A 27,601-nucleotide genomic window follows, 5' to 3' on the forward strand; every position below is an offset into this window, starting at 1 on the left:
TGTTTGTGCGTTCTGTCTTAAGGGCACTTCCTCATTCATTTAGATGATTAGATGAGATGCCGGGCCTGTAAGTATTAATTTTTTTTTGGCCACCTTCCATCGCCAGTCGGAGGGAAATGGTTTAGTCTGGGGATTTCTTACGTTCAGAAGGGAACTATTTAAACCACTCGTCTGTTGTATACACCATTTTCAACCTCACACAGAAATCTTAGTTTAAGTGTGCCTTAGATTACACTTTTTTTTAAATCTAAACGCCTATATTTTTCAGGTGGAGTATCCCCCTATGATAGTCGACTTCAGCGACCCCCCTTGGCACATCCTTCATCCACCTCTTTCCTTTCCATAAAGCTTCCTGGCCCTCTGACCTAAAACAGTCTGTGTGAATCTAGAATCTACCAAACAGCACCCCCCTCCCACCCATCCAGTTTTGAATTCATATGCACGTTACCGTATCGATTCCCTCGTTAATAAAGGAATTTGGGATTTGATTTTATGTTTACTGTCCATGAATTATATATGTCATGTATTACACTTAGATAATCTTTGACTGCATTTCAGCTGTACTCGACACACGAGGTGTACGGACGGTTACCATATACCCTAAGTCAACGACATCTAGCGATCTGAAGAAGGAGGTATCCATCGGTGTTCGCTGGTCACCTGGATGTAGAAAGATTTTTTGGAGTAAGGGAAAAGCGAGAGATATAAACACTGGGCCGAGACTGATCCTTAAAACTACTGACGACGCTGGTCTCTACACCATACAAAGACCGCGACGGGCTGGTAGAGGTTTTTTTGTCCAAATTCTAGTCATTGCTGCAAGTAAGTAATGTGCCATAATATGATAGGGTCCAGGGACCACGCAATGCAAAACAGAGAATTCGAAGAAGATCAGTTTCAGATTATTTGCTAAACACTCTTCACTGCTGTTTAGCTGTTTAATGGAATTGGTCTAATGTAGGTTGACGTAAGGACGCTTGCATGCGTTTCGAATTAAGTTTGGGTTTTTTGCATTGTTTGTATCCAGAATGCCTTTTTCTATTTAATAATATGTGAGGATTAACTGAACAATGTATTCCTTCAGATAATAATTTAAACACATATTTTACATATATTTTTTTTTACATATATATATATATATATATATATATATATATATATATATATATATATATATATATATATATATATATATATATATATATATATATATATATGTATATATAGATATATATATATATATTTATATATATATTTATATATATATTTATATATATATATATATAGACATATATATCTAGATATATATCTAGATAGATAGATTGACAGACATATAGATAGATAGACAGATAGAAAGACAGACAGACAGACAGACAGACAGACAGACAGACAGACAGACAGACAGACAGACAGACAGACAGACAGATAGACAGATAGACAGATAAACAGATAGACAGATAGACAGATAGAGAGATAGACCGATAGAGAGATAGACAGATAGACAGACAGATATACAGATAGACAGATAGACAGATAGACAGTTAGACAGACAGACAGATAGACATAGATAGATAGATAGATAGATAGATAGATAGATAGATAGATAGATAGATAGATAGATAGATAGATAGATAGATAGATAGATAGATAGATAGATAGATAGATAGATAGATAGATAGATAGATAGATAGATAGAGAGATAGAGAGACAGATAGATAGACAGACAGACAGACAGACAGACAGACAGACAGACAGACAGAGAGACAGACAGACAGACAGACAGACAGACAGACAGACAGAGAGACAGACAGACAGACAGAGAGACAGACAGACAGACAGACAGACAGACAGACAGACAGACAGACAGACAGACAGACAGACAGACAGACAGACAGACAGACAGACAGACAGACAGACAGACAGACAGACAGACAGACAGACAGACAGACAGACAGACAGACAGACAGACAGACAGACAGACAGACAGACAGACAGACAGACAGACAGACAGACAGACAGACAGACAGACAGACAGACAGACAGACAGATAGATAGATAGATAGATAGATAGATAGATAGATAGATAGATAGATAGATAGATAGATAGATAGATAGATAGATAGATAGATAGATAGATAGATAGATAGATAGATAGATAGATAGATAGATAGATAGATAGATAGATAGATAGATAGATAGATAGATAGATAGATAGATAGATAGATAGATAGATAGATAGATAGATAGATAGATAGATAGATAGATAGATAGATAGATAGATAGATAGATAGATAGATAGATAGATAGATAGATAGATAGATAGATAGATAGATAGATAGATAGATAGATAGATAGATAGATAGATAGATAGATAGATAGATAGATAGATAGATAGATAGATAGATAGATAGATAGATAGATAGATAGATAGATAGATAGATAGATAGATAGATAGATAGATAGATAGATAGATAGATAGATAGATAGATAGATAGATAGATAGATAGATAGATAGATAGATAGATAGATAGATAGATAGATAGATAGATAGATAGATAGATAGATAGATAGATAGATAGATAGAGGTTAAATTAAGCAAATAATACCTAAAGTTCAGTTCAAATATAGCCACTTAAAATATAACTTATATATTGAGGTTACTTTTGACTGACGTTTAACCAGATTTTTTTTTACTTTCCTTAAAGCTTGTCCAGCGAATTATTATTACGATACTGGAACAGAGAAATGTATTGACTCTGGAATAGAGTGCCACAATGGCGGTGTTCTTAGCGACAACTTCGACGTATGCATCTGTCCTCCTTTCTTGTTTGGTGAATTGTGCGACTGTGGTAAGTTAAAATATATTATGTATGTGTGTATGTGTGTGTGAATTTGTGTGTATGTATGTAGGCTATGCATAATTGATTACAGATGATGCGTGTCTAAGAATAGCCCAATTTATCTCCGGAAAAGAGCTATTGAAACAAAACACTTCCCACTGTCCAACATATTACGTCAGCGCTTATAGCTGTAAACAATAGCGTACCTCTTAATTGGTTCAATCTTTGCTTTCCAACAATCTGTAGCTATTGACTATGACGGTGAACAACTTTATCTAAGTTACGATGAAGAACTGCCATGTGAAGATCTGCCAGGTGGCGACCCAAAGTGCAAAGGTAATTTAGTTTGCTATGGAGACAACTACGGATGCAAGTGTTCATCTGGCTGGTGGGGAAACGCGTGTGATCGAGGTACGTACTTCTTTATTTAGTCAGGTTAAGGGTTAAAAAATTGTCTAAACATATACATGCGGACCTATAAATAATTCATATAAAGATATATATATATATATGTTTATATATATATATATATATACTAATATTATTTATTTATATATATATATATATATAAATATATATATTCATATATATATATATATATATATATATATATACAGTTCTCGCAGATTCCGTTGCAAAGAGATACAGACCTCATGCAACACCATGAGTGCAGTTGTTACCATTGAGTGCCAACTTTCGGTAGGAGAAACAAACTTACTCTCCAAAGGTCTAAATTTTTGCCCTAAACCACGGCAAATTAACGCTCAGAAACTTTCTCTTGACCTAAATATGTTCTATCGACACTTACGTCTCCGTGAATTTTTTGCCGACGAAAATGGCAATAACACCATGCAACAAACCAACGACTTGCATTCCAATTTTATGTCAAAAAGCTCGTGGAATCCGCCCAAGGCACATTGTGCGCCTCTTGAATAATTTATTTCGGCAATTGAAGAGGATGTAAAAACACAAACCTCTGCCCCAGACTTCCGCGACAATCTCAACAAAACTGAGAGACAGGCTATCCATGAACAGAGAGGAAGCCAACAGACTACTTGGCAACCCTCATCACTACAAAATCCTGGATTCTGATCCTACTCAATAAATCACACAAAACGTGAAAAGAGTCATCAAAAAGATAGTCTCTAACGGTTCCATTGACTGCAAGTTAGCCCAAAACCTCCTTGAAAACGACCCAAAACCTGGTCGCTTTTATTTTTTGCCTAAAATTCACAAAGAAGGCAATCCCGGGAGGTCCATAATATCGGGTAATGGTACAGCGACTGAAAAAATTTCCAAATTCGTGGATCTTCTCATCCAACCTCTTGTTTCGGTCCTACCGTCCTATGTGCAGGACACTACGGATTTCATCCGGAAAATTGGGGAAATAAAAATCTTCCCCTATCTACTTTGTTAGTTACCTTGGATGTGTCTTCGTTATACACACATATCCCTAACGAAGAGGGCATTTCGGCCTGCACAAAAGCATTCAAACCGAAACGTGGCAAAAAAAAACCACGAAGAAAGAATTGGCCGAATTGATGCAACTTATCTTGACCAGCAATAATCTGGTATTTGGCAACAAACACTACCTCCAAATTCATGGCACCGCAATGGGTACCAAAATGGCACCGTCTTTTGCCAACATCATTATGGGTAACCTCGAGAAAGAATTTCTATCTCGACAAAACTTGAAACCACACACGTGGTTACGTTTCATTGACGATATCTTTATGATATGGATCCATGGCGAGGCAAATCTAAAACTCTTCATGACATAAACTCGTTTCATCACACTATCAAATTTATTGCTGATTTTTCTGGACATGGCGTTCACTTCCTGGACACCACTGTGACCCTACAAAATGGTTCACTCAAAACAGACTTGTTCAATAAACCCACGAACAAGCACAACTACCTCTTACCAAGCAGTTACCATCCACGTCACTGTACCAGAAATATTCCGTACAGTCAAGCGTTGCGCATTCGACGCATTTGCTCCTCTGAAGTCGATTTTGATTCACGCACTAAAAAACTGTCACAACACCTCCTGAACAGACAGTATTTTCGGGGTATTATTGAAAATGCCATCAAAAAGGCTAAAAGCAAACCCCGGACCGAAACATTGACGTACAAAACTTGTCAAACCAGTTCCAAAAGGGTACCATTGGTTACGGAATTCCACCCTGGTCTCCCACCACTGGCTAACAAAATTCAGAAGAATTTTCACCTACTTCAAGGCACCGAACGCCTGAAATCAGTTTTCCCAGAATTACCTGTCATCGCTTTTAAAAGACCCAGCAACCTACGGGATATCTTAGTTCGGGCATCCTTTCGGGATGACACCCCATTAGGGGAAAGCAAACCAGAAACTACAGGATCATCGCCCTGTACACAAAATTGCAAAAACGTGCTTATACTTGTCGATTCGACCGGGGCCTTTCAGAGCAACAAAATCAAACGCACGTTCCAAATTCGGCACAAAATTAACTGCCTATCCAAAAATGTCATTTACCTCATCTACTGCAATATTTGTAACTTACAATACATTGGAGAGTCAAAAAACACTCTTAGAATGAAAATGACACAACATAGATCGGCGATCAAAACAAAAAAGATCAACCGACCTGTTGCAAATCACTTCAATCTCCAAAATCATTCAATTGAGAATTTGCGTGTTATTGCCATTGACCAGAGCGATTCTTGGACAGATAAATCTAGGATTGGAAAAGACAATTTCTGGGAACTTAACCTAAAGACCACGGCACCATTCGGTTTAAACATCAGAAACAGTTTGCCGTCCCAGATAAACCAAAACAATTCCTTTGCAATTACGGAATCGGATTAAAATAATCCGACGCGGATTAAAATAATCCAAATTTCTAAAACTTCTGCTCAATTCAGCAGAAATCAGTAAGTCGTTTTGACTTTACAATCATGCCGACAATCTTCTCTATAAAATAGTTTCAATTCCTGCTACTCTTTGTCACTTTCGGTGATCATGTACTGAAGAGGAGCTAGTGTTGCTAGTTAACTGTTAAACAACTATGCTGCATTCTGAGAAAGGCTGGATCTCGAGTGAGATACAATAATTAAATTATGTAAGTGATTGGAAGTAAAACAGCCAATGTTTGGTTTATATATATATATATATATTTATTTATTTATTTATATATACTCATTTGCATTGGTCATTTATAATCACTTCCTATATATACAATTTTTGCTCTTGCAGCTTGTCCTAAAGGTAAATGGGGAGCTAGTTGTGAGCAGAAATGTCCCGACAACGAATCGGATTGTAACCGATTTTATGGACCTTCATCTAATCTTGGCAAAAACGGATGCGGCTCCACCTAAAGATAAATGGGGAGCTAGTTGTGAGCAGAACTGTCCCGACAACGAATCGGATTGTAACCGATTTTATGGACCTTCATCTAATCTTGGCAAAAACGGATGCACCCTTATCTCTTAATTAAATGTCTTGTCATAATCTGATATAATTTTCTGTCTTTTGGTGAACGGGCATGTAAGCTTCTGCTATTCTTTGTAATTGTTTTATGAGTATATTGGTCTATTAAAAACTTTCGTAATTTTCTTCGATTCTAATTGTTATGTCATTGGCCATTCTATTGACCAATCTTAAGTTTAAATTAATTATACAATTTTAAGCAGGTTTGTCCAAGAAATATTCAACGTTTGATTTAACGCTTGATTAATTATGTATGCATAAGTTTCAAACTAAGTTTTAAGTAAAATGCATGAGTGACTTTCATTATATTGTACGTATAAAAGTTATTCCTCAACTAAGGCTACATCTGTCATTCAAGTTCCTGCATATCGCCCTCATTCGAATGATCACGGTTATAATTAATAATAGAATAAATCAGGGCTCACAATTTATCCGAAACTATAGAATATTGATACACATTGTATCTATATCAGCCATCCACGATAATGTAACTCTTGTAATGTTAACAGTCTGCCTGTCTTTTCTATTTTATGCACGCTGTAAAAATCCTTTTATTTTCTCCATCTTTGGTATCTGTTTTGTATGTGCCGTTTAAATGGTTAAAAAAGAGGGCGTAGAGGTAAAGGCGGTGATTGGAAGCAGACACATAATACGGAATGTAATAAAAGTAGAGTACCCCCAGCTCAGTTGGGCTTCAATCTTTCAAATACTGCCTGAATATGACAAAGATGATATAGGATAACGTATTGCTTAAAGTGATATCATCAATGTATTGCAGACATAACTTCTACGTAAGACCTCGCAACGCAACAGCGCTTCCGCCATTACCCTCTGGAATGCGGCGGGACTGTTCTTAAGACACACCAGTAACCGTTTATACTGATTCAATCCCACGTGACAACCAAAGGTTGTTTATTGTCGTCAAGGGCGGCGGAACCGGGGGGCACAGGGGGAACGTGCCCCCCAACTTTTCCTCAGGTTAAAAATGTGCCCCTTTTCTACATGAAAATTGTACTCTTGATCACATTATTAGGTCAGCGATATTTCAGTAAGAGGTCTAATCCTAATTTAGAATTATTAATGAATTTCTGTGGGTCAAACTCAAAGCTATTTCGAATGAAAAAAAATTGTTAAGCTCTTAACAAGAAATAAACTCTAATTCAGCAGTGCAATTATGCATATTCAATTTGCCAAAAAAAATCCTTATGCATTTCCAAAAATGCATTGCTATATTACATTGTGACCTTGTAATAAGCAAAAGCCATTTATAGCCTACTATGAATAGTGAGTATAGTTTAATATCCCATAACCTACCCCATCCTTTCGTATTTTGACATATTTCATTTGCTTTCATGCATATATCGATCGCGTAAGCAGGGACTTGGACTTTATAATGATTTCACTTCATTTTGTCTCGAAAGAAAACTTGTTCCTTGTTTCCCAATTTGCACATTGCAGTGCTAATATGCATTTTTTCCTTGAGGGGGGAGGGGGGGGGGGGCGTTGATGGAGTGATTTGTATACGGAAATAAGATAATACAATAAAAGTTATAAAGGGTACTTAATATCAGGCTGCATCAGTCGAATCGAATTTCTGCAAAGTGCCCCTCGACGTCGGTGCCCCCCCCCCCCAAATTAAAAGTGCTTACGCCGCCCTTGATTGTTGTAAGTTTCGATCAAGAAGGATCTGGTGGGATCCATTTTGTAAGTCTAGTTGAAGTAAACTATTTTGGGTCTTGTGTAGGCTACCTATATTATCAAGAGCCTCTTCCGGGGTTGGAAGCGCGTGGGCAACAATGTCAGTACAGAAGTTCAACTTCCTATGATCTACAACAACACAGTATATCATGGTGCAGCCAATAGGCTAACAGACTCAAAGAATCGTATCAATGATATATATTGTTATAAGTGTGCTTGAAAACGTAAGATAATAGAATGATTTGAATCCGTCTTGAATGAGTATTAATGATACGTAAAGAACGATTGGAATAAAAATGTAAGGATAAGGAAATTTTTTGAACGGCAAACAGTGGTAAATGTATTCACTTTCCGATAAAGTCACCATAACTGAAAATTTGTATACACAAAAAAACAACCTGTGACTACCAGCACTGGTTATTATCCAGTCCATGTTAGGAATTCAGATTTGGCAACTAAGCTTTATTTCACCAAATTATTTTACTTACAGATACCAGCTATTCTGAAACGTATGGAGGTTAGGTCCCTATTATAACTTATGTGTTTGATACATTGTTTACCCCAAACAACCATACCATCGACATTATCAAACAGTGTCCAAACGTGCATGGTTGCATAACTCTTTATTAGTAGCTAATATATTCAGTTAAAAAAGAAATAAGAGATAATTCCAAAAATAATAAGGTTCGCAAAAATTGTTATGCAGTCATCAGCTTTAACAATAAGTAGCACAATTTTTTTTCAATATTTTTGTTAAACTTTTACATAAAAAAAAAAAAAAACAAATTAAAAAATTCTTGAAAGATTTCATTAATATACTATCATCAAAAAACGATTGCAAAGAGTTTGGTTAATAAAACATCATTCAATTTTTAGACAGAATACATATGATGATAATTATACATATGCTAATTTATTCACATATATAAATATATGCAAATATATTATTCATTCAATAAAATCGACAAGCATGATTACAACTTTACTTAATGATGAATTGTACACACAGAATATATGGTTACATAGTTGTTTGAGAAAGAGAACCAAACATGGTTGAGGCTTGTGTTATTTCTTTTAGACTTTTCAAGAATTATTTGAAAGAAATGTTTCCAGACACAATGACTTGCTTCAGGACCTATGAGAGAAGATTGAGAATATAGAAGATCATAATTCGAAGGCTTGAACAACTAATCAATATGAGAATGAGAATCAATATAACTGTAGGGGGGGGGGGGAAATGAAATGTTGTTATAGAAAATATTCTAAGAGCTGCAACAAACAAGGTCAAAATTAAAGCGACTTTTAGCAGAGCAAATGGCTCATCTGTTACAAATATAAACGCTGGGTGTAAGTGACCTTTCGTTGAAATGAGTCAATAACCGCATTCTTACCAATAAAGAGTAGGATCTAGAGTGATAAAAATCTTTGCTACAACCATAATAAACACAAGGTTGACACCCATGCCAAGCTTCTTTTGTGCCCTATTTGTGCTAGTGTGCGCGATCTCTCGCTATTGTTCTCAAAATCAGACAACCAATTAGATCAGCAAGATACCGATACCTTACAATGGAAAGAAAAGTCGAACACTCTGCTGATGTTTCACCCTCTCAGTTTTGTATTTTTGTTTAAATTTTTGTTTAAATTTTTTGTTTTTGAGTTGGTGTAACTTCTTTCCTACAAACCTGGTTCGGGGTGATTTAGCTAGTGTCTCCAATTCTGACTACATAGAGCTGCCAGCTAATCGCACCCTTACGAAGATGCAAACATGCAAGACAGGTGATTGCTTCATTGATATGTTAGCTGTAAGTTAACTGTCATTAAACTGGTAGCGATAAGGAAAGTAATAAACTAGGAAAATGTTTTCGAAGAAGATTGCGAAGGTGAAATGATCGGAGAGAGGGGCGTAGGATGGGTGGGGGGGGGGACGTTTGAACTTGGAGAGTTTAGGCTCTTGATTGCTCAAATTTGTAAACTCAACAGATGCTGTTTTGAAACGTAAAACTGACTGAAACATGCAGTCGGAAGAAATAATACCGTGTTAGACACTTTAACGAAACCCTTTGTTAAGGCCCGATCATTCTAGGCGCGACGCGATGCGATAAAAAAAAACGTTAAAATAGTGTTAATATTTAGACCTATTCACACTTGGAGCGATGCGATGTGAGCAATGCGATGTAATTCGACAGCTTCCATGGCAAATAACTCATCGCACGGTGATATATGTGTAAGGGGAACCGTAATTATAATATATATATATAGAGAGAGAGAGATAGGCGAAATACGGTACAGACCTAAAGGTTAAAATCACACAGTGGGAGGTCCTTTAGCTTTTCATTGTTTGGAAGTTGGAATTCCAATTACCGTTATTATTATGCTGTTTCTCCAGCCTTACTATAAGTCAATTGTAGGAGTCTAACAATACATTTCTATTGCAAAAGTATCTGCCTAATTGTTTTGTTTTTTTGCTTTTTGTAAGTTGTTTATTAGTTATTTTGAATTGTCTTTTATGGAACGTTGGTTTATCACAAAGTGTTTACGAAAAAAAATTTGCTTTGCATGGGTGACTTGCTTTGAATATAAATTTTTTCTTTGTCCTCTTTGGAGTGGGCAGCGTTTAAGAGAGTGTGGCTTCGAATGACTAATATCACTAAAGTTGTTAGTATGCTGTGGACATATTAGTTTTTCTTTTAACTTCACGTATTAATCGTGAACTGACCGTCTAACGCCATGGCAGTCCTCTTGAAGGCAATCAATTATTGTGGCCTTTTCATTTTCCTGATGTATGGTAGGTGTAAATAAAGTTTTTATTTTGCTATTTTAAATTCATTCTCATTGTTTCTTTCTAAGTTTCACAACTAATATCGGTACCTATGGTGACAAACTTTTGATAGCAGTTGATAACTTTGATGTTATAAAATTTCGATTATACTAAGAAAACAAAAAAGAACAAAGAGTGCGTTCCACGTAAAACCTCTGGTTTAATGCGACGGGAATGTAGTCTAATCAACTAACAGCATGGTAGAAACGTTATATATTTTTTTTAAACACGCTGTGATAAGTAGCCTCAAGAATTTAATCATGAAAAACATTTGGAAAAATGAAATGAAAGGTCGTAATCATCATCATCATCATCATCATCATCATCATCATCATCATCATCATCATCATCATCATCATCATCATCATCATCATCATCATCATCATCATCATCATCATCATCATCATCATCATCATCATCATGAATTCCATGCAACCCTCAATATTTCGTCTGCCGCATACTTTGCACAGCATTAGAAATCACTGGTTACAAAATAATCACAATTTTAAAGAAAAAATTGACACTTGCTCTTTATCAGTATACATGTGAATGAAAATTTGACTAAACAATATAAGACGTACCTTGTAAGATTGGATTTTATTTTAGGCTAGCATTACAATAATTATGTTTGCGATTTCAAGTCAAATGGCTGCTTTAAATCATTCACCTTTGGATAGTGTCATGGTCGACACCATTTACGCAAAGTATACTTAATCGATTACAACCATTCAAATCTGTGACAGCATTTTATGTAAAATTGAATTACCCGTCACGAAATACAACCGACACACTATAATTTAGTAGGTGTCATTGTGACGTCTAAAAATCCGAGAATAAATCCGCCCGTCCGTCCGTCCTTGCATTTGTCCGTCCGTCCGTCCGTCCTTGCATTAGTCCGCTCGCCCGTCGGATACCATTAAATCGTCACTAAACTGATGCGGGTTTTTTCAGTCAGTATTAAACTTACTTCATTATCGGTACATGTAAGCTTTGTTGATTTCCCCATCTTATTTTGATACATATTACCTTTTTTTTAGTGTCTATCAATGCAGCACCACCTCAGTCGGGTTTCCCGCTTTTCTACGTCATGTCTCATTATCCGGAAACTGGTCGCTCTGCGCCTATTTACGTGTACGCGTTGACCCGATTTTACATTGGCGATAGTGATACAGTGGATATCTCAATCACAAAGGACGGAGGGCTACCTACCAATGCATTGCGGACTGGTTCGATCATTGACAATGAAGGATACTTTTACGGATGTTTCCTTCGGGTAGATGAGTTGAACCGCCGACGAGGAATGCGGTATGGGCAATATCGAGGACATTTGAATTTTGCCGACGGATTAAGTGAATTCACTGGTTACACATTTGTAAAACCAAAATCAGGTGACTATTATTTAAGTGATTTCAGTTTTTTTTGGGGGGGGGGGGGGAACTGACAGTTTACGTAATGATTCTCGAAATTATTATCCAGTTTCATGTAACTAGTTGAACTGTAAACAGTGCACAGTACATGCACTGAATTACCCTGATCTTGTGTTAGATTTTTTTATTTTTAATGATTCCCTTTCCAATGGGACTCATGACACAGACTTGAGTTGGCATCATGAAATCATAACACGGTTTACATTCTTCAATGTCAACCTATTGTACTTGAGAGTGGATCAAAGTGTTTCGTTTTCTTCGTGCAAAGGGTCTATCTTGGAAAAACATTTCTTTAAAAAGAAAAGTATCATTTTTTGGCAATATTCAAAGCTTACAATATTACTTTGAAAGGAACTTTCTTATAATATTTGAATGTATTTCCCTTGTTTTTAATGAGATTGTTTTGTGGGTAGGTTTCTTTCATATTAACCAGGTTTGAGCAAGTATTGATACGTTATCACCGATGTAATCAATAATAACGTAGAAATCTGCTTGATTTTTCCTCCTTTTCTTTAAAGTCATGCCCTGCAAAATATTGATTTACGGATTAATTACATAATATGCTACAACGTTATAGTTCTACTGATTCGTGCATACAAGGATCCCCAAATTAACTGTGAAACTTTTGAGTTATGAGTTAAGTTAACCAAAACAGTTGAGATAACCAAATACATTCTAGTGACATTATTGCCAAAAGAGTATGTTTGTTAACTTTTGTTTTGTTCATGACCGTCGTGTGCAACGTAAAGTATCCAGTTTTACGACATAACTATGATCTTTGTTGCAATGTGTGTATTCTCACAGAGGAGGTTGGGCGTGCGGGCGCGCCCGTGCGTTTGTTTTGCTATCTGACCGAGGACTTGAACAAAAGAATTCCAGGTCCTCGGTTTGTGATTTCTAAAGAATCACCACGTCCTCGGAAGAATTCTATTTTATGGGGTATTGTTAAGGTGAGGGTACGTGGATTTGAACAATGGAAAATACAATGGGGTCCTCGGTATGAATGTAATACAAACATGTGTGTGTGCGCGCGTGCCTGTGCGTGTGTGTACATGTTTTGTAATCTGTCTGAGGACTTTGAACAAAGGAATTCCAATTCCTCAGACATCATTTCAAAAGAATCACCTTCAAGTTTCACGTTTCAAGTCTCGTCCCTCATAAGTATTCTACTTTTCGGGGGTATTGTTAAAGTCAGGGTACAATGAACAATGGCAAAAACAATGGGGTCCTCATTCTGTATGTAAAATACACCTGCGTGTGTGTGGGTGTTTGCACGTTCTGTCTTAAGGGCACTTCCTCATTCATTTGGATGATTAGATCAGATGCCGGGCCTGTAAGTATTAATTTCTTTTGTCCGCCTTCCATCGCCAGTCGGAGGAAAATGGTTTAGTCTGGGGATTTCTTACGTTCAGAAGGGAACTATTTAAACCACTCGTCTGTTATATACACCATTATCAACCTCACACAAAAATCGTAGTTTAAGTGTGCCTTAGATTACACTTTTTTTTTAAATCTAAACGCCTATATTTTTTTTCAGGTGGAGTATCCCCCTATGATAGTCGACTTCAGCGACCCCCTAGGCACATCCTTCATCCACCTCTTTCCTTTCCATAAAGCTTCCTGGCCCTCTGACCTAAAACAGTCTGTGTGAATCTAGAATCTGCCAAACAGCACCACCCCCCCCTCCCCACCCATCCAGTTTTGAATTCATATGCACGTTACCGTATCGATTCCCTCGTTAATAAAGGAATTTGGGATTTGATTTTATGTTTACTGTCCATGAATTATACATGTCATGTATTACACTTAGATAATCTTTGACTGCATTTCAGCTGTACTCGACACACGAGGTGTACGGACGGTTACCATATACCCTAAGTCAACGACATCTAGCGATCTGAAGAAGGAGGTATCCATTGGTGTTCGCTGGTCACCTGGATGTAGAAAGATTGTTTGGAGTAAGGGAAAAGCGAGAAATATAAACACTGGGCCGAGACTGATCCTTAAAACTACTGACGACGCTGGTCTCTACACCATACAAAGACCGCGACGGGCTGGTAGAGGTTTTTTTGTCCAAATTCTAGTCATTGCTGCAAGTAAGTACTGTGCCATAATATGATAAGGGTCCAGGGACCACGCAACGCAAAACAGAGAATTCGAAGAAGATCAGTTTCAGATTATTTGCTAAACACTCTTCACTGCTGTTTAATGGAATTGGTCTAATGTAGGTTAACGTAAAGACGCTTGCATACGTTTCGAATTAAGTTTGGTTTTTTGGCATTGTTTGTATCCAGAATACCTCTTTCTATTTAATAATATGTGAGGCTTAATTACTGAACAATGAATTCGAACAAATAATAATTTAAACACAAACACGTACACACACCCATATATATATATATATATATATATATATATATATATATATATATATATATATATATATATATATATATATATGTGTGTGTACATATATATATATATATATATATATATATATATATATATATATATATATATATATATATACAATGATTGTACAATTATAACACTTGGGTAATACGCCCTTAATGACAGTTATTCAAAGCCAATTTATACGCTTTAATACACCAGTAGAATCACTGTGGTCGAGTGATACGGACTTCGGTTCGTGACACGAAGATCCGTGGTTCGATTCCTACCTTCGCCTGATGAGTCCCAAAAGGACGAAACCGGTCGTGAAGTGGAATTTTTCTGGTGTGTTATTCTTTATTGATTTATCTAGATATATATATATATATATACATAGATAGATGGACGGACATACAGACAGATATACAGAGGTTAAATTAAGCAAATTATACCTAAAGTTCAGTTCAAATATAACCACTTAAAATATAACTTATATATTGGGGTTGCTTTTGACTGACGTTTAACCAGATTTTTTATTTTACTTTCCTTAAAGCTTGTCCAGCGAATTATTTTTACGAAACTGGAAAATGTACTGAGTCTAAAAAAGAGTGCCAAAATGGCGGTGTTCTTAGCGACAACTTCGACATATGCATCTGTCCTCCTTTCTTGACTGGTGGATTGTGCGACTGTGGTAAGTTAAAATATATTATGTATGCGTGTATGTGTGTGTGTTGATGTATGTAGGCTATGCATAATTGATTACAGATGATGCGTGTCTAAGAATAGCCCAATTTATCTCCGGAAAAGAGCTATTAAAACAAAACACTGTCCAACATATTACGTCCGCTCTTATAGCTGTATACAATAGCGTACCTCTAAATTGGTTCAATCTTTATTTTCCAACAATCTGTAGCTCTTGACCGAGACGGTGAACAACTTTATCTAAATTACGAAGGAACTTTGAAATGTGAAGATCTGCCAGGTGGCGACCCAAAGTGCAAAGGTAATTTAGTTTGCTTTGGAGACAACTACGGATGCAAGTGTTCATCTGGCTGGTGGGGAAACGCGTGTGATCGAGGTACGTACTTCTTTATTAAGTCAGATTAAGGGGGAAAAATTGTCTAAACATATACATGCATGGGGACCTATAAATAATTCATATAAAGATAACTTGAAACTTGAAACCTCAAAAAGAACCAGGTCTCGCAGATTCTGTCGCAAAGAGATACATACCTCATGATGCAACACCACCAAAAGTGCAGTTGCCATTGAGTGCCAACTCTAGGTAAGAGAAACAAACTTACTTTCCAAAGGTCTAAATTTTTGCCCTAAGCCACTGCAAGTTAACGCTCAGAAACTTTCTCTTGACTTAAATATGTTCTATCGACACTTAAACACAGACCTCTGGCCCAGACTTCCGCGGCAATCTCAACAAAACTGAGAGACAGGCCTTCCATGAACTCCGGAAGCGCGATGACATTGTCATCACGCCAGCCGACAAGGGTTCTGCAATTGTCGCTATGGGCATACAATTCTACAGAGAGGAAGCCAACAGACTACTCGGCAACCCTCAACACTACAAGCTCCTGGATTCTGATCCTACTCAAGAAATCACACAAAACGTGAAAAGAGTCATCCAAAAGAGAGTCTCTAACGGTTCCATTGACCGCAAGTTAGGCCAAAACCTGCTTGAAAACGACCCAAAACTTGGTCGCTTTTATTTTTTGCCTAAAATTCACAAAGAAGGCAATCCCGGGAGGCCCATAATATCGGGTAATGGTACAGCGACTAATAAAATTTCCAAATTCGTGGATCTTCTCATCCAACTTCTTGTTTAGTCCCTATCGTCCTATTTGCAGGACACTACGGATTTCATCCGGAAAATTGGGGACATAAACAATCTTCCCCTATCGACTATATATATATATATATATATGTATATATATATATATATATATATATATATATATATATATATATATATGTACTACTATCTACTATCAGCATACTATCATACTATCAGCTTCCATATGATCTACCTGGTTAGGGTGTCCGCATGTAAAGCGAGAGGCGTTGGTTCGAATCCCGGTGGAGGCTGGAATTTTACAGCTTCTTACATTTTCAAATGAAATACTTACATATATATGTATTGCTATAGTGGTTCTTCTATAGATTGAATGTACACACACACACACACATGTACACACACACACACACACATATATATATATATATACATACATACATATGAATATACACACACACGCATACACACATAGGCTATATATATATATATATATATATATATACATATACGCACACACGCATACACACACATATAAGACATATATATATATATATATATATATATATAAATTCAATTGCATTAATCATTTATTACCACTTTATATACATACAATTTTTTGCTCTTGCAGCTTGTCCTAAAGGTAAATGGGGAGCTAGTTGTGAGCAGAACTGTCCCGACAACGAATCGGATTGTAACCGATTTTATGGACCTTCATCTAATCTAAAAGTATGCAGATGAATCCCTTAATTAAATGTCTTGTCATAATCTGATATAATTTTCTATCTTTTGGTGAACGGGCATGTAAGCTTCTGCTATTCTTTGTAATTGTTTTATGAGTATATTGGTCTATTAAAAACTTTCGTAATTTTCTTCGATTCTAATTGTTATGTCATTGGCCATTCTATTGACCAATCTTAAGTTTAAATTAATTATACAATTTAAAGCAGGTTTGTCCAAGAAATATTCAACGTTTGATTTAATGCTTGATTAATTATGTATGCATAAGTTTCAAAACTAAGTTTTAAGTAAAATGCATGAGTGACTTTCATTATACTGTACGTATAAAAGTTATTCCTCAACTAAGGCTACATCTGTCATTCAAGTTCCTGCATATCGCCCTCATTCGAATGATCACGGTTATAATTAATAATAGAATAAATCAGGGCTCACAATTTATCCGAAACCCCAGAATATTCATACCGATTGTATCTATATCAGCCATCCACGATAATGTAACTCTTGTAATGTTAACAGTCTGCCTGTCTTTTGTATTTTATGCACGCTGTAAAAGTCTCTTTTTTTTCATCTTTGGTATCTGTTTTGTATGTGCCGTTTAAATGGTTAAAAAAGAGGGCGGAGAGGTAAGGCGGTGATTGGAAGCAGACACATAATACGGAATGTAATAAAAGTAGAGTACCCCCAGCTCAGTTGGGCTTCAATCTTTCAAATACTGCCTGAATATGACAAAGATGATAAAGGATAACGTATTGCTTAAAGTGATATCATCAATGTATTGCAGACATAACTTCCACGTAAGACCTCGCAACGCAACAGCGCTTCCGCCATTATCCTCTGGAATGTGGCGGGACTGTTCTTAAGACACATCAGTAACCGTTTATACTGATTCAATCCCACGTGACAACGAAAGGTTGTTTATTGTCGTCAAGGGCGGCGGAACCGGGGGGCACAGGGGGAACGTGCCCCCCCTCCAACTTTTCCTCAGGTTAAAAATGTGCCCCTTTTCTACATGAAAATTGTACTCTTGATCACCTTATTAGGTCAGCCATATTAAAGTAAGGGATCAAATCCTAATTTAGGACTATTAATGAATTTCTGTGGGTCAAACTCAAAGCTATTTCGAATGGCATTTTTTTTGTTAAGCTCTTAACAAGAAATAAACTCTAATTCAGCAGTGCCATTATGCATATTCAATTTGCTAAAAAAATCCTAACGCATTTCCAAAAATGCATTGCTATATTACAAAAATTGTGACTTTGTAATAAGCAGAAGCCATTTATAGCCTACCATGAATAATTAATGTAGTTTTAATACACCATAACCTTCCCCATCCTTTCGTATTTTGACATATTTCATTGCTTTCATACATGTATCGATCGCGTGTGCAGGGACTTGGACTTTTTAATGATTTCACCTCACTTTGTCTCGAAAGAAAACTTGTTCCTTGTTTTCAATTTGCACATTGGATATTGCAGTGCTAGTATGCATTTTTTTCCTTGAGGGGGGGGGGGGGGGCGGGGGCGTTGATGGAGTGATGTGTATACGCAAATATTTATAATACAATAAGAGTTTTAAAGGATACCAAATATCAGGCTGCATCAGTCCAATCGAATTTCTGCAAAGTGCCCTTCGACGTCGGTGCCCCCCCCCCACCCCCCAGATTAAAAGTGCTTCTGCCGCCCTTGATTGTCGCGAGTTTCAATCAAGAAGCATCTGGTGGAATCCATTTTGTAAGTCTGCTTGAAGTAAACTATTTTGGGTCTTGTGTACCTATATTATCAAGAGCCTACGGAAGCGTAGAAGGGACATTGCATTGACGAGTTACCAACTTGACAAAACGACAATTATCTGCAAATTGACGAGTTGACCAGATGGTAACGTGACAAAATTCAGAAAATTGACGTTTTGACGAGATAACGGATCTCGTCAATGCAACAATTTTCTGCAAATTGACGAGTTGCACACTTATTACCATCTCGACAAGATGACAAATTTGCAGAAAATTGTTGCATTGACGAGATCCGTTATCTCGTCACCTCATCAGTTTTCTGAATTTTGTCATTTTGTGGAGATGGTAGTAAGTGTGCAACTCGTCAATTTGCAGAAAATTGTTGCATTGACGAGATCCGTTATCTCGTCAACTCATCAGTTTTCTGAATTTTGTGATTTTGTGGAGATGGTAGTAAGTGTGCAACTCGTCAATTTGCAGAAAATTGTTGCATTGACGAGATCCGTTATCTCGTCAAAACGTCAATTTTCTGAATTTTGTCACGTTACCATCTGGTCAACTCGTCAATTTGCAGATAATTGTCGTTTTGTCAAGTTGGTAAGTCGTCAATGCAATGTCCCTTCTACGCTTCCGTAAGAGCCTCTTCCGGGGTTGGACACACAGAGTAAATCATGGTGCCAGTGGCGGAGATTTCTTGTCAGAAGTGGGGGGGGGGGGGGGTTGCAGGCCATTGATGAAATAAAAAGTCATAACTGCTGGCTCACTATCTAAGTGGAGCGCCACCATAAGTTGGCGCGAAGTGCACAAGAATTTTTTGGCAAATATTGCCTCCCAGATTGCAGTAAATGGCATTGCCCAGGCCTTGAAAAGCTGCATTTAACCGGGGGCGTATGCAGGATTTTCTAACCCAGGGGTGCGTATTACTATCTAAGCGGAGCGCCACCATTGGTTGGCGCGCAGCGTACAAGCAAATTTCTGGTTTTGGTACCCCCAGATCACCGGAAATGGCACTTCTCGGGCTTGAAACTGAACAACCATATGTACACTTTTGCCTGAGAACCAAGTTTTTTCCAAATACTTTTTCTCTCATCTATAACCTTTTTGAAGTCACACATCATGTTCAACTTCATCACATATCCTGTGGATCATTGCTTTTGTAGGTGATTCTTCATCGCGGCCCACGATATCCGTCAGCCCCACTGTTCAGAATTTGAAAATTCACAATTCTCGTGAATAAATTCACTTCAAAACATACCCATAATATTGCACAAAATATCATCTATGGACAACCGATATAGAAAAACCTCCTTCAAACCCTAACAGACGGGTCAAAATTGCACGAGTATGATGAAGTATGATGAAGAATGTTGGTTAGGAAATTTTCAAAAATTCAGACGGCTTCTAAAAAATTTCGTTGAAGGAAATAAAATATACCAGATATTTCCGAAACTGAACACTACACACATCGACAGTTTGTAGCATGGGCGCAGATCAGTCTTGGATAATGGTGGGGAAGCGTGTCTGTTCTATGACACTATCTAAGCGGAGCGCGACCATGGGTTCGCGCGTAGCGTACGATTTTTTTGGGCAAATATACCTCCCAGATCGCCGGAAATAACACTTCCCAGACCTAATGATGCTCCTAAACCTCCTGAAGTTTTAGATCTCATGGCTTAGAAATTTTGTTTGGAGAAATACATGGGCGTCTGCAGAAAGAAAATCAGGGGACAAAAAATCCAAGTAGACTTTTGTATATACGATGGGTCTGGTGTCCTCTCCCAGAAAACAAATATAGACTGCCGCAAATGCGATTTCCGTCCTATATTTAACAACTGTGGATTAAATACAATAAAATGAGAACTGCTGCATGTCATTTGCACAATGCTGTATCAAACTGCGCCAAAGTTCAATACAGGGGAACTTGAAATGCAGCTATTGGTCAAGACAAATTGGTGGGGACACGGTATATCATGTCCCCACTACTGAAAAAGTTGGTGGGGACGCGTCCCGCTGTCCTCACCAGGATCTGCGCCCATGGTTTGGAGGCTGTTTATCGTGGAACGCCAATTTCATGCTCACTGAAATGATGTGATATCTGCTGTTTGCTTTACAAATTCGAATAATTTTGTCACTGTTCCTCTTTCTCTTCCCGTTTTCTTGCCGTATTTTCTACTCCATCCTTTTCTCCTTTTCTCTCTTTCTTCTTTTTCTTTTCCTTCCTTCACCTCGTTGAAGTTGGCAAGTGTATACAGTTCCAAAGCTATTCAACAGCAAAACGTTATTTTGTGTATGTCTGTTGTGGGGTGAAGTTAGCGCTATGAGCTACAAGTTCCAATGCGCAAGGTGGGGGAAAGGGGCTAGAAATAATGTGTGAGGCAATTTTAACTCGGTTTTCGGTCGTTAATTGTTGATGTAGCCTACCAGGTAAAAGGTTGAAATGACTTTAACAATTTCAAATTTAATAATTTGATTTATTATGCCATTTGGAGCACATAACATAGGCTATAACAGAACATTACTGACAAAAACTAGGGGGGTTGATTGTGTGGGCCAACCCCCCTCTTCAAAAAGTGGGGGGTTAAAACCCCCCAACCCCCCCCCCCCCCCCCCGTTTCTCCGCCACTGCATGGTGCAGCCCATGGGCTAACAGACTCTTCGATAATATGTATATCAGCCGATACTCATAGCTGGTACAGCAACTACCGTCCGGTTATATGTGTTGTATCAATACATATCTTATGTTCAATAATATCACACCGACTTAACGTCCCATCGGCACCAACGAAGGTATCGGAAATGCGAATCGTATTAATTGAGAGAATTATCAGTTGTGACGGAGGTACGCTACCGTCATTAAGGTCAACTCAGTCAGAGGGATCTCTCTTTCCATCTCTCCACCTGCATTAAATGTCTAAAAATTAACTTTGAACTTGTAAACATAACTTTACACACAAAGGTCACCCGGGGGTCGACCAATTGACATTTTTGATCGGTGAGACCTAATTAGAGCATCAAAATTGTCAAAATTCAAACATTTTTTCTTTGCCTATTTTCTCCCCCCAAAGTACTATTTTTTTTTTTAACATTCATTGACCTTTGGTGACTTCGGATTACATGACCGTTAAGTTTGAAAATATTCCTCTATACCATTTGCAACTTGTCCTAAAATATCAACCGTGACACACCTTGGCAATGGGGGTTATTGCATTTAATGTCTGAAAATTAACTTTGACCTCGTATAACTTCACACACAAAGCTCACCCGGGTGTCAACCCATTGAAATTTTTACATTTGATATCCAAATCTAGCATCAAAACCAAACATTTCCTTTTTTGCTCGTTTCCTCACAAAATAAGCACATTTTTTCTAATGTGACCTTTAACCTTTTGACCTTGGTTTCAGATGTAGTTTGATCTCCTGATTCCAAAAAACAACACGACAAATTTGTACAGCCATCCTAACTCCGACCGAAAACTTTGACCCAATATAACTTCGTACAAGAAGGTCACACAGGGTCAACCTATTGACATTTATGATCAGAAGGTACCTTCGACATCTGAAAATAGCATCAAAACTGTAAAAATCCCCAAAACACGTAAAGATCACCAGAGGTCAAATTGAGGTCAAGGGTCACCCAGATCCGGATCGACATTGGGATTACATTGAAGCAACTCCCAACCATGGGCCCATTGGGCCCTGGCCCAGTGCCCCGCGATGTCAGGGGCCCCGCAATCGTAGTAACCCCATGTCCTAATCTGGGAGGAAAACTTATTGAATAGGCCATTATGCCTGATTGAATTCGATACTTGACAACTTGTGACGAGAGTTGGTGAAACACTTGAGAGTTTTACATTAAATATTCGAATCTGAGTTGGCAGCCCTGGAATATACAATGCCCCGAAGGCTTACAACACCAGACAACTCGGGTCCGCGGTCCTAGCACCAGTCATTTTTTTCAGTGCAATTCTCACCCAGGAGAATATATTCGGTAAGTTGATATTCATTTTCCATCACTTAACATCGATTACCGTCATACTGTTTATGGTCATAAGTAAATGAGTCTTTCGGCACATCAATGATCAGGTGGAATTGATCCTAAATCTTATCTACTGTAATTACTTTGTGAGCTCTTTATAGGCATGTCCATGATGTCCTTGTAGTAGAGGTGAACTGCTCCTATGCTATGCGCGATGTCTAGACAACCCTATACGTCCCGATGTACGAGTGTGTCATACATTGGAGAATTTTTTTTTTTAATTCCATAACCCAACACCCCCTGAAGGGAAACATGGCTTATTTGAAAGAAAACAGTAATGGCTTTCAATTTAAAATAGTTTTCAGGGGGGGGGGGGGTTGGGGAGAAATTTTTAATTATTTTTCTCGAAACTTTGTTTACATTTCATTTGACCCCGAACTCACTTGATTGAGGGGCCCCGCTCCATTGTCGGGCCCAGGGCCCGGTGATCTCTTAAGACGGCCCTGCTCCCAACCCTAACGGACATTTCCTTCTCAAGTTATCGCAAAAATACTAGCTTTTTATCAATAATTGACCTTTGTTGACCTTCGATCACATTACCGTTATGTTTGGAAACGATCCCTTACCCTACTACTCCCAAAATATCAACCATGTCGGACCCTGCCAATGGGACTTATTGCTGTTTTTAACATATTTGTTTTTGGCATCTAACTGACCTTTGCGGGCACCAAAAACAATAGGGATTATCCTCTTACTATTGGCTATCCACCCACCAAGTTTGGTCATGAAACATCATTTCCTTATTGAGTTATCGTGCATACAAGCTAAAGCGCCACACACACACACACACGCACACGCAAACACCTGAATACATAGGTTCCTTTGCTTTTAGCAAGGAACCAAAAATGAAATAAATTTACCCATGTAATGTTCTTTTAAAGGAATGTCCTTCAATAAATATGCATAAAACGGAACAAACAAAAATAATAATAAACAATTAAAACGATGAGTTGATGTTTTCAATCAGTCTCAATTATTTATTTATTTATTATTTCTTTTCCAGATAAAAATTCAATAGTAAATATATTTAATTATTATGGAGGAGAAAGTACCTGCAAAATAAGGAAACACTGATCATAAAACATTTTATATTTGAAAGACAAAAGTGTCCAGAGTTGAAATGAAAATCAACGCACTCATTTTCATATCAAAACAAAATATAAGTTATCAAATTTTCCTCAGGAACTTTTCAAAGAATCGTATCAATGATATCTATTGTTATAAGTGAGCTTGAAAACGTAAGATAATAGAATGATTTGAATCCGTCTTGAATGAGTATTAATGATACGTAAAGAACGTTTGGAATAAAAATGTAAGGATAAGGAAATTTTTTGAACAGCAAACAGTGGTAAATTGATTCACTACCTGATAAAGTAACCCTAACTGAAAATTTGTATACACAAAAAACAACCTGTGACTACCAGCACTGGTTATTATCCAGTCCACGTTAGGAATTCAGATTTGGCAACTAAGCTTTATTTCACCAAATTATTTTACTTACAGATACCAGCTATTCTGAAACGTATGGAGGTTAGGTCCCTATTATTACTTATGTGTTTAATACATTGTTTACCCCAAAAAAACATACCATCGACATTATCAAACAGTGTCCAAACGTGCATGGTTGCATAACTCTTTATTATTAGCTAATATATTCAGTTAAAAAAGAAATTAGAGATAATTCCAAAAATAATAAGGTTCGCAAAAATTGTTATGCAGTCATCAGCTTTAACAATAAGTAGCACAATTTTTTTTCAATATTTTTGTTAAACTTTTACATAAAAAAAAAAAAACAAATTAAAAAATTCTCGAAAGATTTCATTAATATACTATCTTAAAAAAAAACGATTGCATAGTGTTTGGTTAATAAAACATCATTCATTTTTTAGACAGAATACATATGATGGTAATTATACATATGCTAATTTATTCACATATATAAATATATGCAAATATATTATCCATTCAATAAAATCGACAAACATGATTACACCTTTACTTAATGATGAATTGTACACACAGGTTACATAGTTGTTTGAGAAAGAGAACCAAACATGGTTGAGGCTTGTGTTAGTTCTTTTAGACTTTTCAAGAATTATTTGAAAGAAATGTTTCCAGACACAATGACTTGCTTCAGGACCTATGAGAGAAGATTGAGAATATAGAAGATCATAATTCGAAGGCTTGAACAACTAATCGATATGAGAATGAGAATCGATATAACTGTAGGGGGGGGGGGGGAATGAAATGTTGTTATAGAAAATATTCTAAGAGCTGCAACAAACAAGGTCAAAATTAAAGCGACTTTTAGCAGAGCAAATGGCTCATCTGTTACAAATATAAACTCTGGGTGTAAGTGACCTTTTTGTTGAAATGAGTCAATAACTGCCTTCTTACCAATTAACATTAAGATCTAGAGTGATAAATATCTTTGCTACAACCATAATAAACACAAGGTTGACACCCATGCTGAGCTTTCTTTGTTCCCTATTTGTGCTAGTGTGCGCGATCTCTCGCTATTGTTCTCAAATCCAGACAACCAATTAGATCAGCAAGATACGAAAACCTTACAATGGAAAGAAAAGTCGAACCCTCTGCTGATGTTCCACCGGCTCAGTTCAGTATATTTGGATGAATCTTTATTTCATTTTGAAATTTAAATTTTTTTAAATTTTATTTGTGAGCAGGTGTAACTACTTTCCTACAAACCTGGTTCGGGGTGATTTAGCTAGTGTCTCTAATTCTGACTACATAGAGCTGCCAGCTAATCGCACCCTTACGAAGACGCAAACATGCAAGACAGGTGGTTGCTTCATTGATATGTTAGCTGTAAGTTCACTGTCATCAGCGACAATAAATAGTATCACAATTGTATTAAAACTTGTCAGAAACGATATTATTTTCCCATTCGAAAACAGTGGTGACAATTGTGTAGATGTGAAACGACAATATTAACAAAATAATGTTAACAAGCTAATGCTGTGAAATATTCTAACAGAGTTAAGTACAGGAGATCCAAGGCAAAATAAGATTTCAGAAACTACAGAAAAACTAGCAATATTTGTTTTTTAAAGGCAACTTCTTAAATACCAGCAGATGTTTATTGAAACCTTTCCTTTAGCATTCAGAGGTTTGCTTTGGAATGATTAAGAATATATTTTAACTGTCTCATTTTGGGTTTAGTGTAAATCGAGCCAACTTCCCTATTGTTTCTATCCTTAATTAATTACAACTGATTTCTCTAGAACTGACCATTCAATGATGGCGACAGATCTCAAAGACTTACTGTTATGTTTCGTCTGGTTCCAAGTATGGAGCAGTGTCTGCATCTTCTAACTTAAACTGAAAATAAAGCAAAGAAATATTAATAGTCAACTGGTATATGAACATCAAAACCACTAAAAAATATAATTAGGATAGACATTCTAACATTTGTGACATTAACAGTAGGATCCTGTTCCTATGTGTACAGAACACAGGTAAAAAAAAAAAGAAAAGAAAAACAAATTCAAACACAGCATTCTACATATCACTGGACTACTGGTAAGGATGTCTTTGGCAGAAAGAGGCAAAGGTCTCATTGTTTTGGTGAAAATTCAGAGAAAACTGTAAAGTGCATATGCTAACTTTAAGTTAATATTTCCCTCACTGTTAAGTCTACTTACTTTTTGTTTATGTTTTGCTTATTGTTAGTGTATCTGCTAACTCTTAGTTTTTATATTTTTACCTTAGTGTTAAGTGTATCTGCTAACTGTTAGTTTTTATATTTCCTTAGTGTTAAGTGTATCTGCTAACTTTTAGTTTTTATATTTCCTTAGTGTTAAGTGTATCTGCTAACTCTTAGTTTTTATATTTTTACCTTAGTGTTAAGTGTATCTGCTAACTGTTAGTTTTTATATTTTCCTTAGTGTTAAGTGTATCTGCTAACGTTTAGTTTTTATATTTCCTTAGTGTTAAGTGTATCTGCTAACGTTTAGTTTTTATATTTTTACCTTAGTGTTAAGTGTATCTGCTAACTCTTAGTTTTTATATTTCCCTTAGTGTTAAGTGTATCTGCTAACTCTTAGTTTTTATATTTCCCTTAGTGTTAAGTGTATCTGCTAACTCTTAGTTTTTATATTTCCTTAGTGTTAAGTGTATTTGCTAACTTTTAGTTTTTATATTTCCCTTAGTGTTAAGTGTATTTGCTAACTTTTAGTTTTTATATTTCCCTTAGTGTTAAGTGTATCTGCTAACCTTTAGTTCATATTTCCCTTAGTGTTAAGTGTATCTGCTAACTTTAAGTTCATATTTCCCTTAGTGTTAAGTGTATCTGCTAACTTTAAATTTATATTTCCCTTAGTGTGAAGTGTATCTGCTAACTCTTAGTTTTTATATTTTTACCTTAGTGTTAAGTGTATCTGCTAACTGTTAGTTTTTATATTTTCCTTAGTGTTAAGTGTATCTGCTAACTTTTAGTTTTTATATTTCCTTAGTGTTAAGTGTATCTGCTAACTCTTAGTTTTTATATTTTCCTTAGTGTTAAGTGTATCTGCTAACTTTTAGTTTTTATATTTCCTTAGTGTTAAGTGTATCTGCTAACTCTTAGTTTTTATATTTCCCTTAGTGTTAAGTGTATCTGCTAACTCTTAGTTTTTATATTTTTACC

The 27,601-nt window shown here is 36.7% G+C and overlaps 3 protein-coding genes across 12 annotated transcripts in view; 2 read left to right on the top strand and 1 right to left on the bottom strand.

Annotated features, from left to right (window-relative positions):
• Positions 1–6,990, top strand: part of LOC139982346 (uncharacterized) — a 43,063-nt gene extending 36,073 nt beyond the window's left edge. For both annotated transcript variants that reach the window (XM_071995084.1, XM_071995082.1), the window contains 4 exons: positions 559–822; positions 2,706–2,849; positions 3,087–3,251; positions 6,076–6,990. In XM_071995084.1, the coding sequence (XP_071851185.1) occupies positions 559–822; positions 2,706–2,849; positions 3,087–3,251; positions 6,076–6,197 (695 nt within the window). In that variant the 3' untranslated portion in view covers positions 6,198–6,990. The remainder of the gene's footprint in view (positions 1–558; positions 823–2,705; positions 2,850–3,086; positions 3,252–6,075) is intronic.
• Positions 1–27,601, bottom strand: part of LOC139982345 (MAM and LDL-receptor class A domain-containing protein 1-like) — a 191,689-nt gene that overhangs the window by 37,935 nt on the left and 126,153 nt on the right. For 2 of the 9 annotated variants that reach the window (XM_071995077.1, XM_071995075.1), the window contains exons 121-122: positions 26,240–26,295; positions 23,930–25,093 (exon numbers count right to left, since the gene is read on the bottom strand). The exons of 6 other annotated variants lie outside the window; for them this stretch is intronic. In XM_071995077.1, the coding sequence (XP_071851178.1) occupies positions 26,242–26,295 (54 nt within the window). In that variant the 3' untranslated portion in view covers positions 23,930–25,093; positions 26,240–26,241. Of the gene's footprint in view, positions 1–7,134; positions 9,143–23,929; positions 25,094–26,239; positions 26,296–27,601 lie in introns of those variants that run through there. One more of the 9 variants, XM_071995076.1, reaches the window with a different exon arrangement.
• Positions 10,636–17,872, top strand: LOC139982350 (uncharacterized). Its single transcript, XM_071995089.1, has 6 exons — positions 10,636–10,792; positions 11,863–12,213; positions 14,085–14,348; positions 15,197–15,334; positions 15,557–15,721; positions 17,079–17,872. The coding sequence occupies exons 1-6, from the start codon at positions 10,735–10,737 to the stop codon at positions 17,186–17,188; spliced, it is 1,086 nt and encodes a 361-aa protein (XP_071851190.1). The 5' UTR covers positions 10,636–10,734; the 3' UTR covers positions 17,189–17,872.

This window comes from Apostichopus japonicus, chromosome 16 (genome assembly GCF_037975245.1).
Source record: "Apostichopus japonicus isolate 1M-3 chromosome 16, ASM3797524v1, whole genome shotgun sequence".
Classification (NCBI taxonomy): Eukaryota; Metazoa; Echinodermata; class Holothuroidea; order Aspidochirotida; family Stichopodidae; genus Apostichopus; species Apostichopus japonicus.

Coding starts and splice junctions, on each gene's coding strand:
- LOC139982350 (XM_071995089.1), top strand. CDS start 10,735: ATGGCAGTCCTCTTGAAGGCAATCAATTATTGTGGCCTTTTCATTTTC. Junction 12,214..14,084: donor ATTTGTAAAACCAAAATCAG/GTGACTATTATT, acceptor ACTGCATTTCAG/CTGTACTCGACACACGAGGT. Junction 15,722..17,078: donor GGGAAACGCGTGTGATCGAG/GTACGTACTTCT, acceptor TTGCTCTTGCAG/CTTGTCCTAAAGGTAAATGG.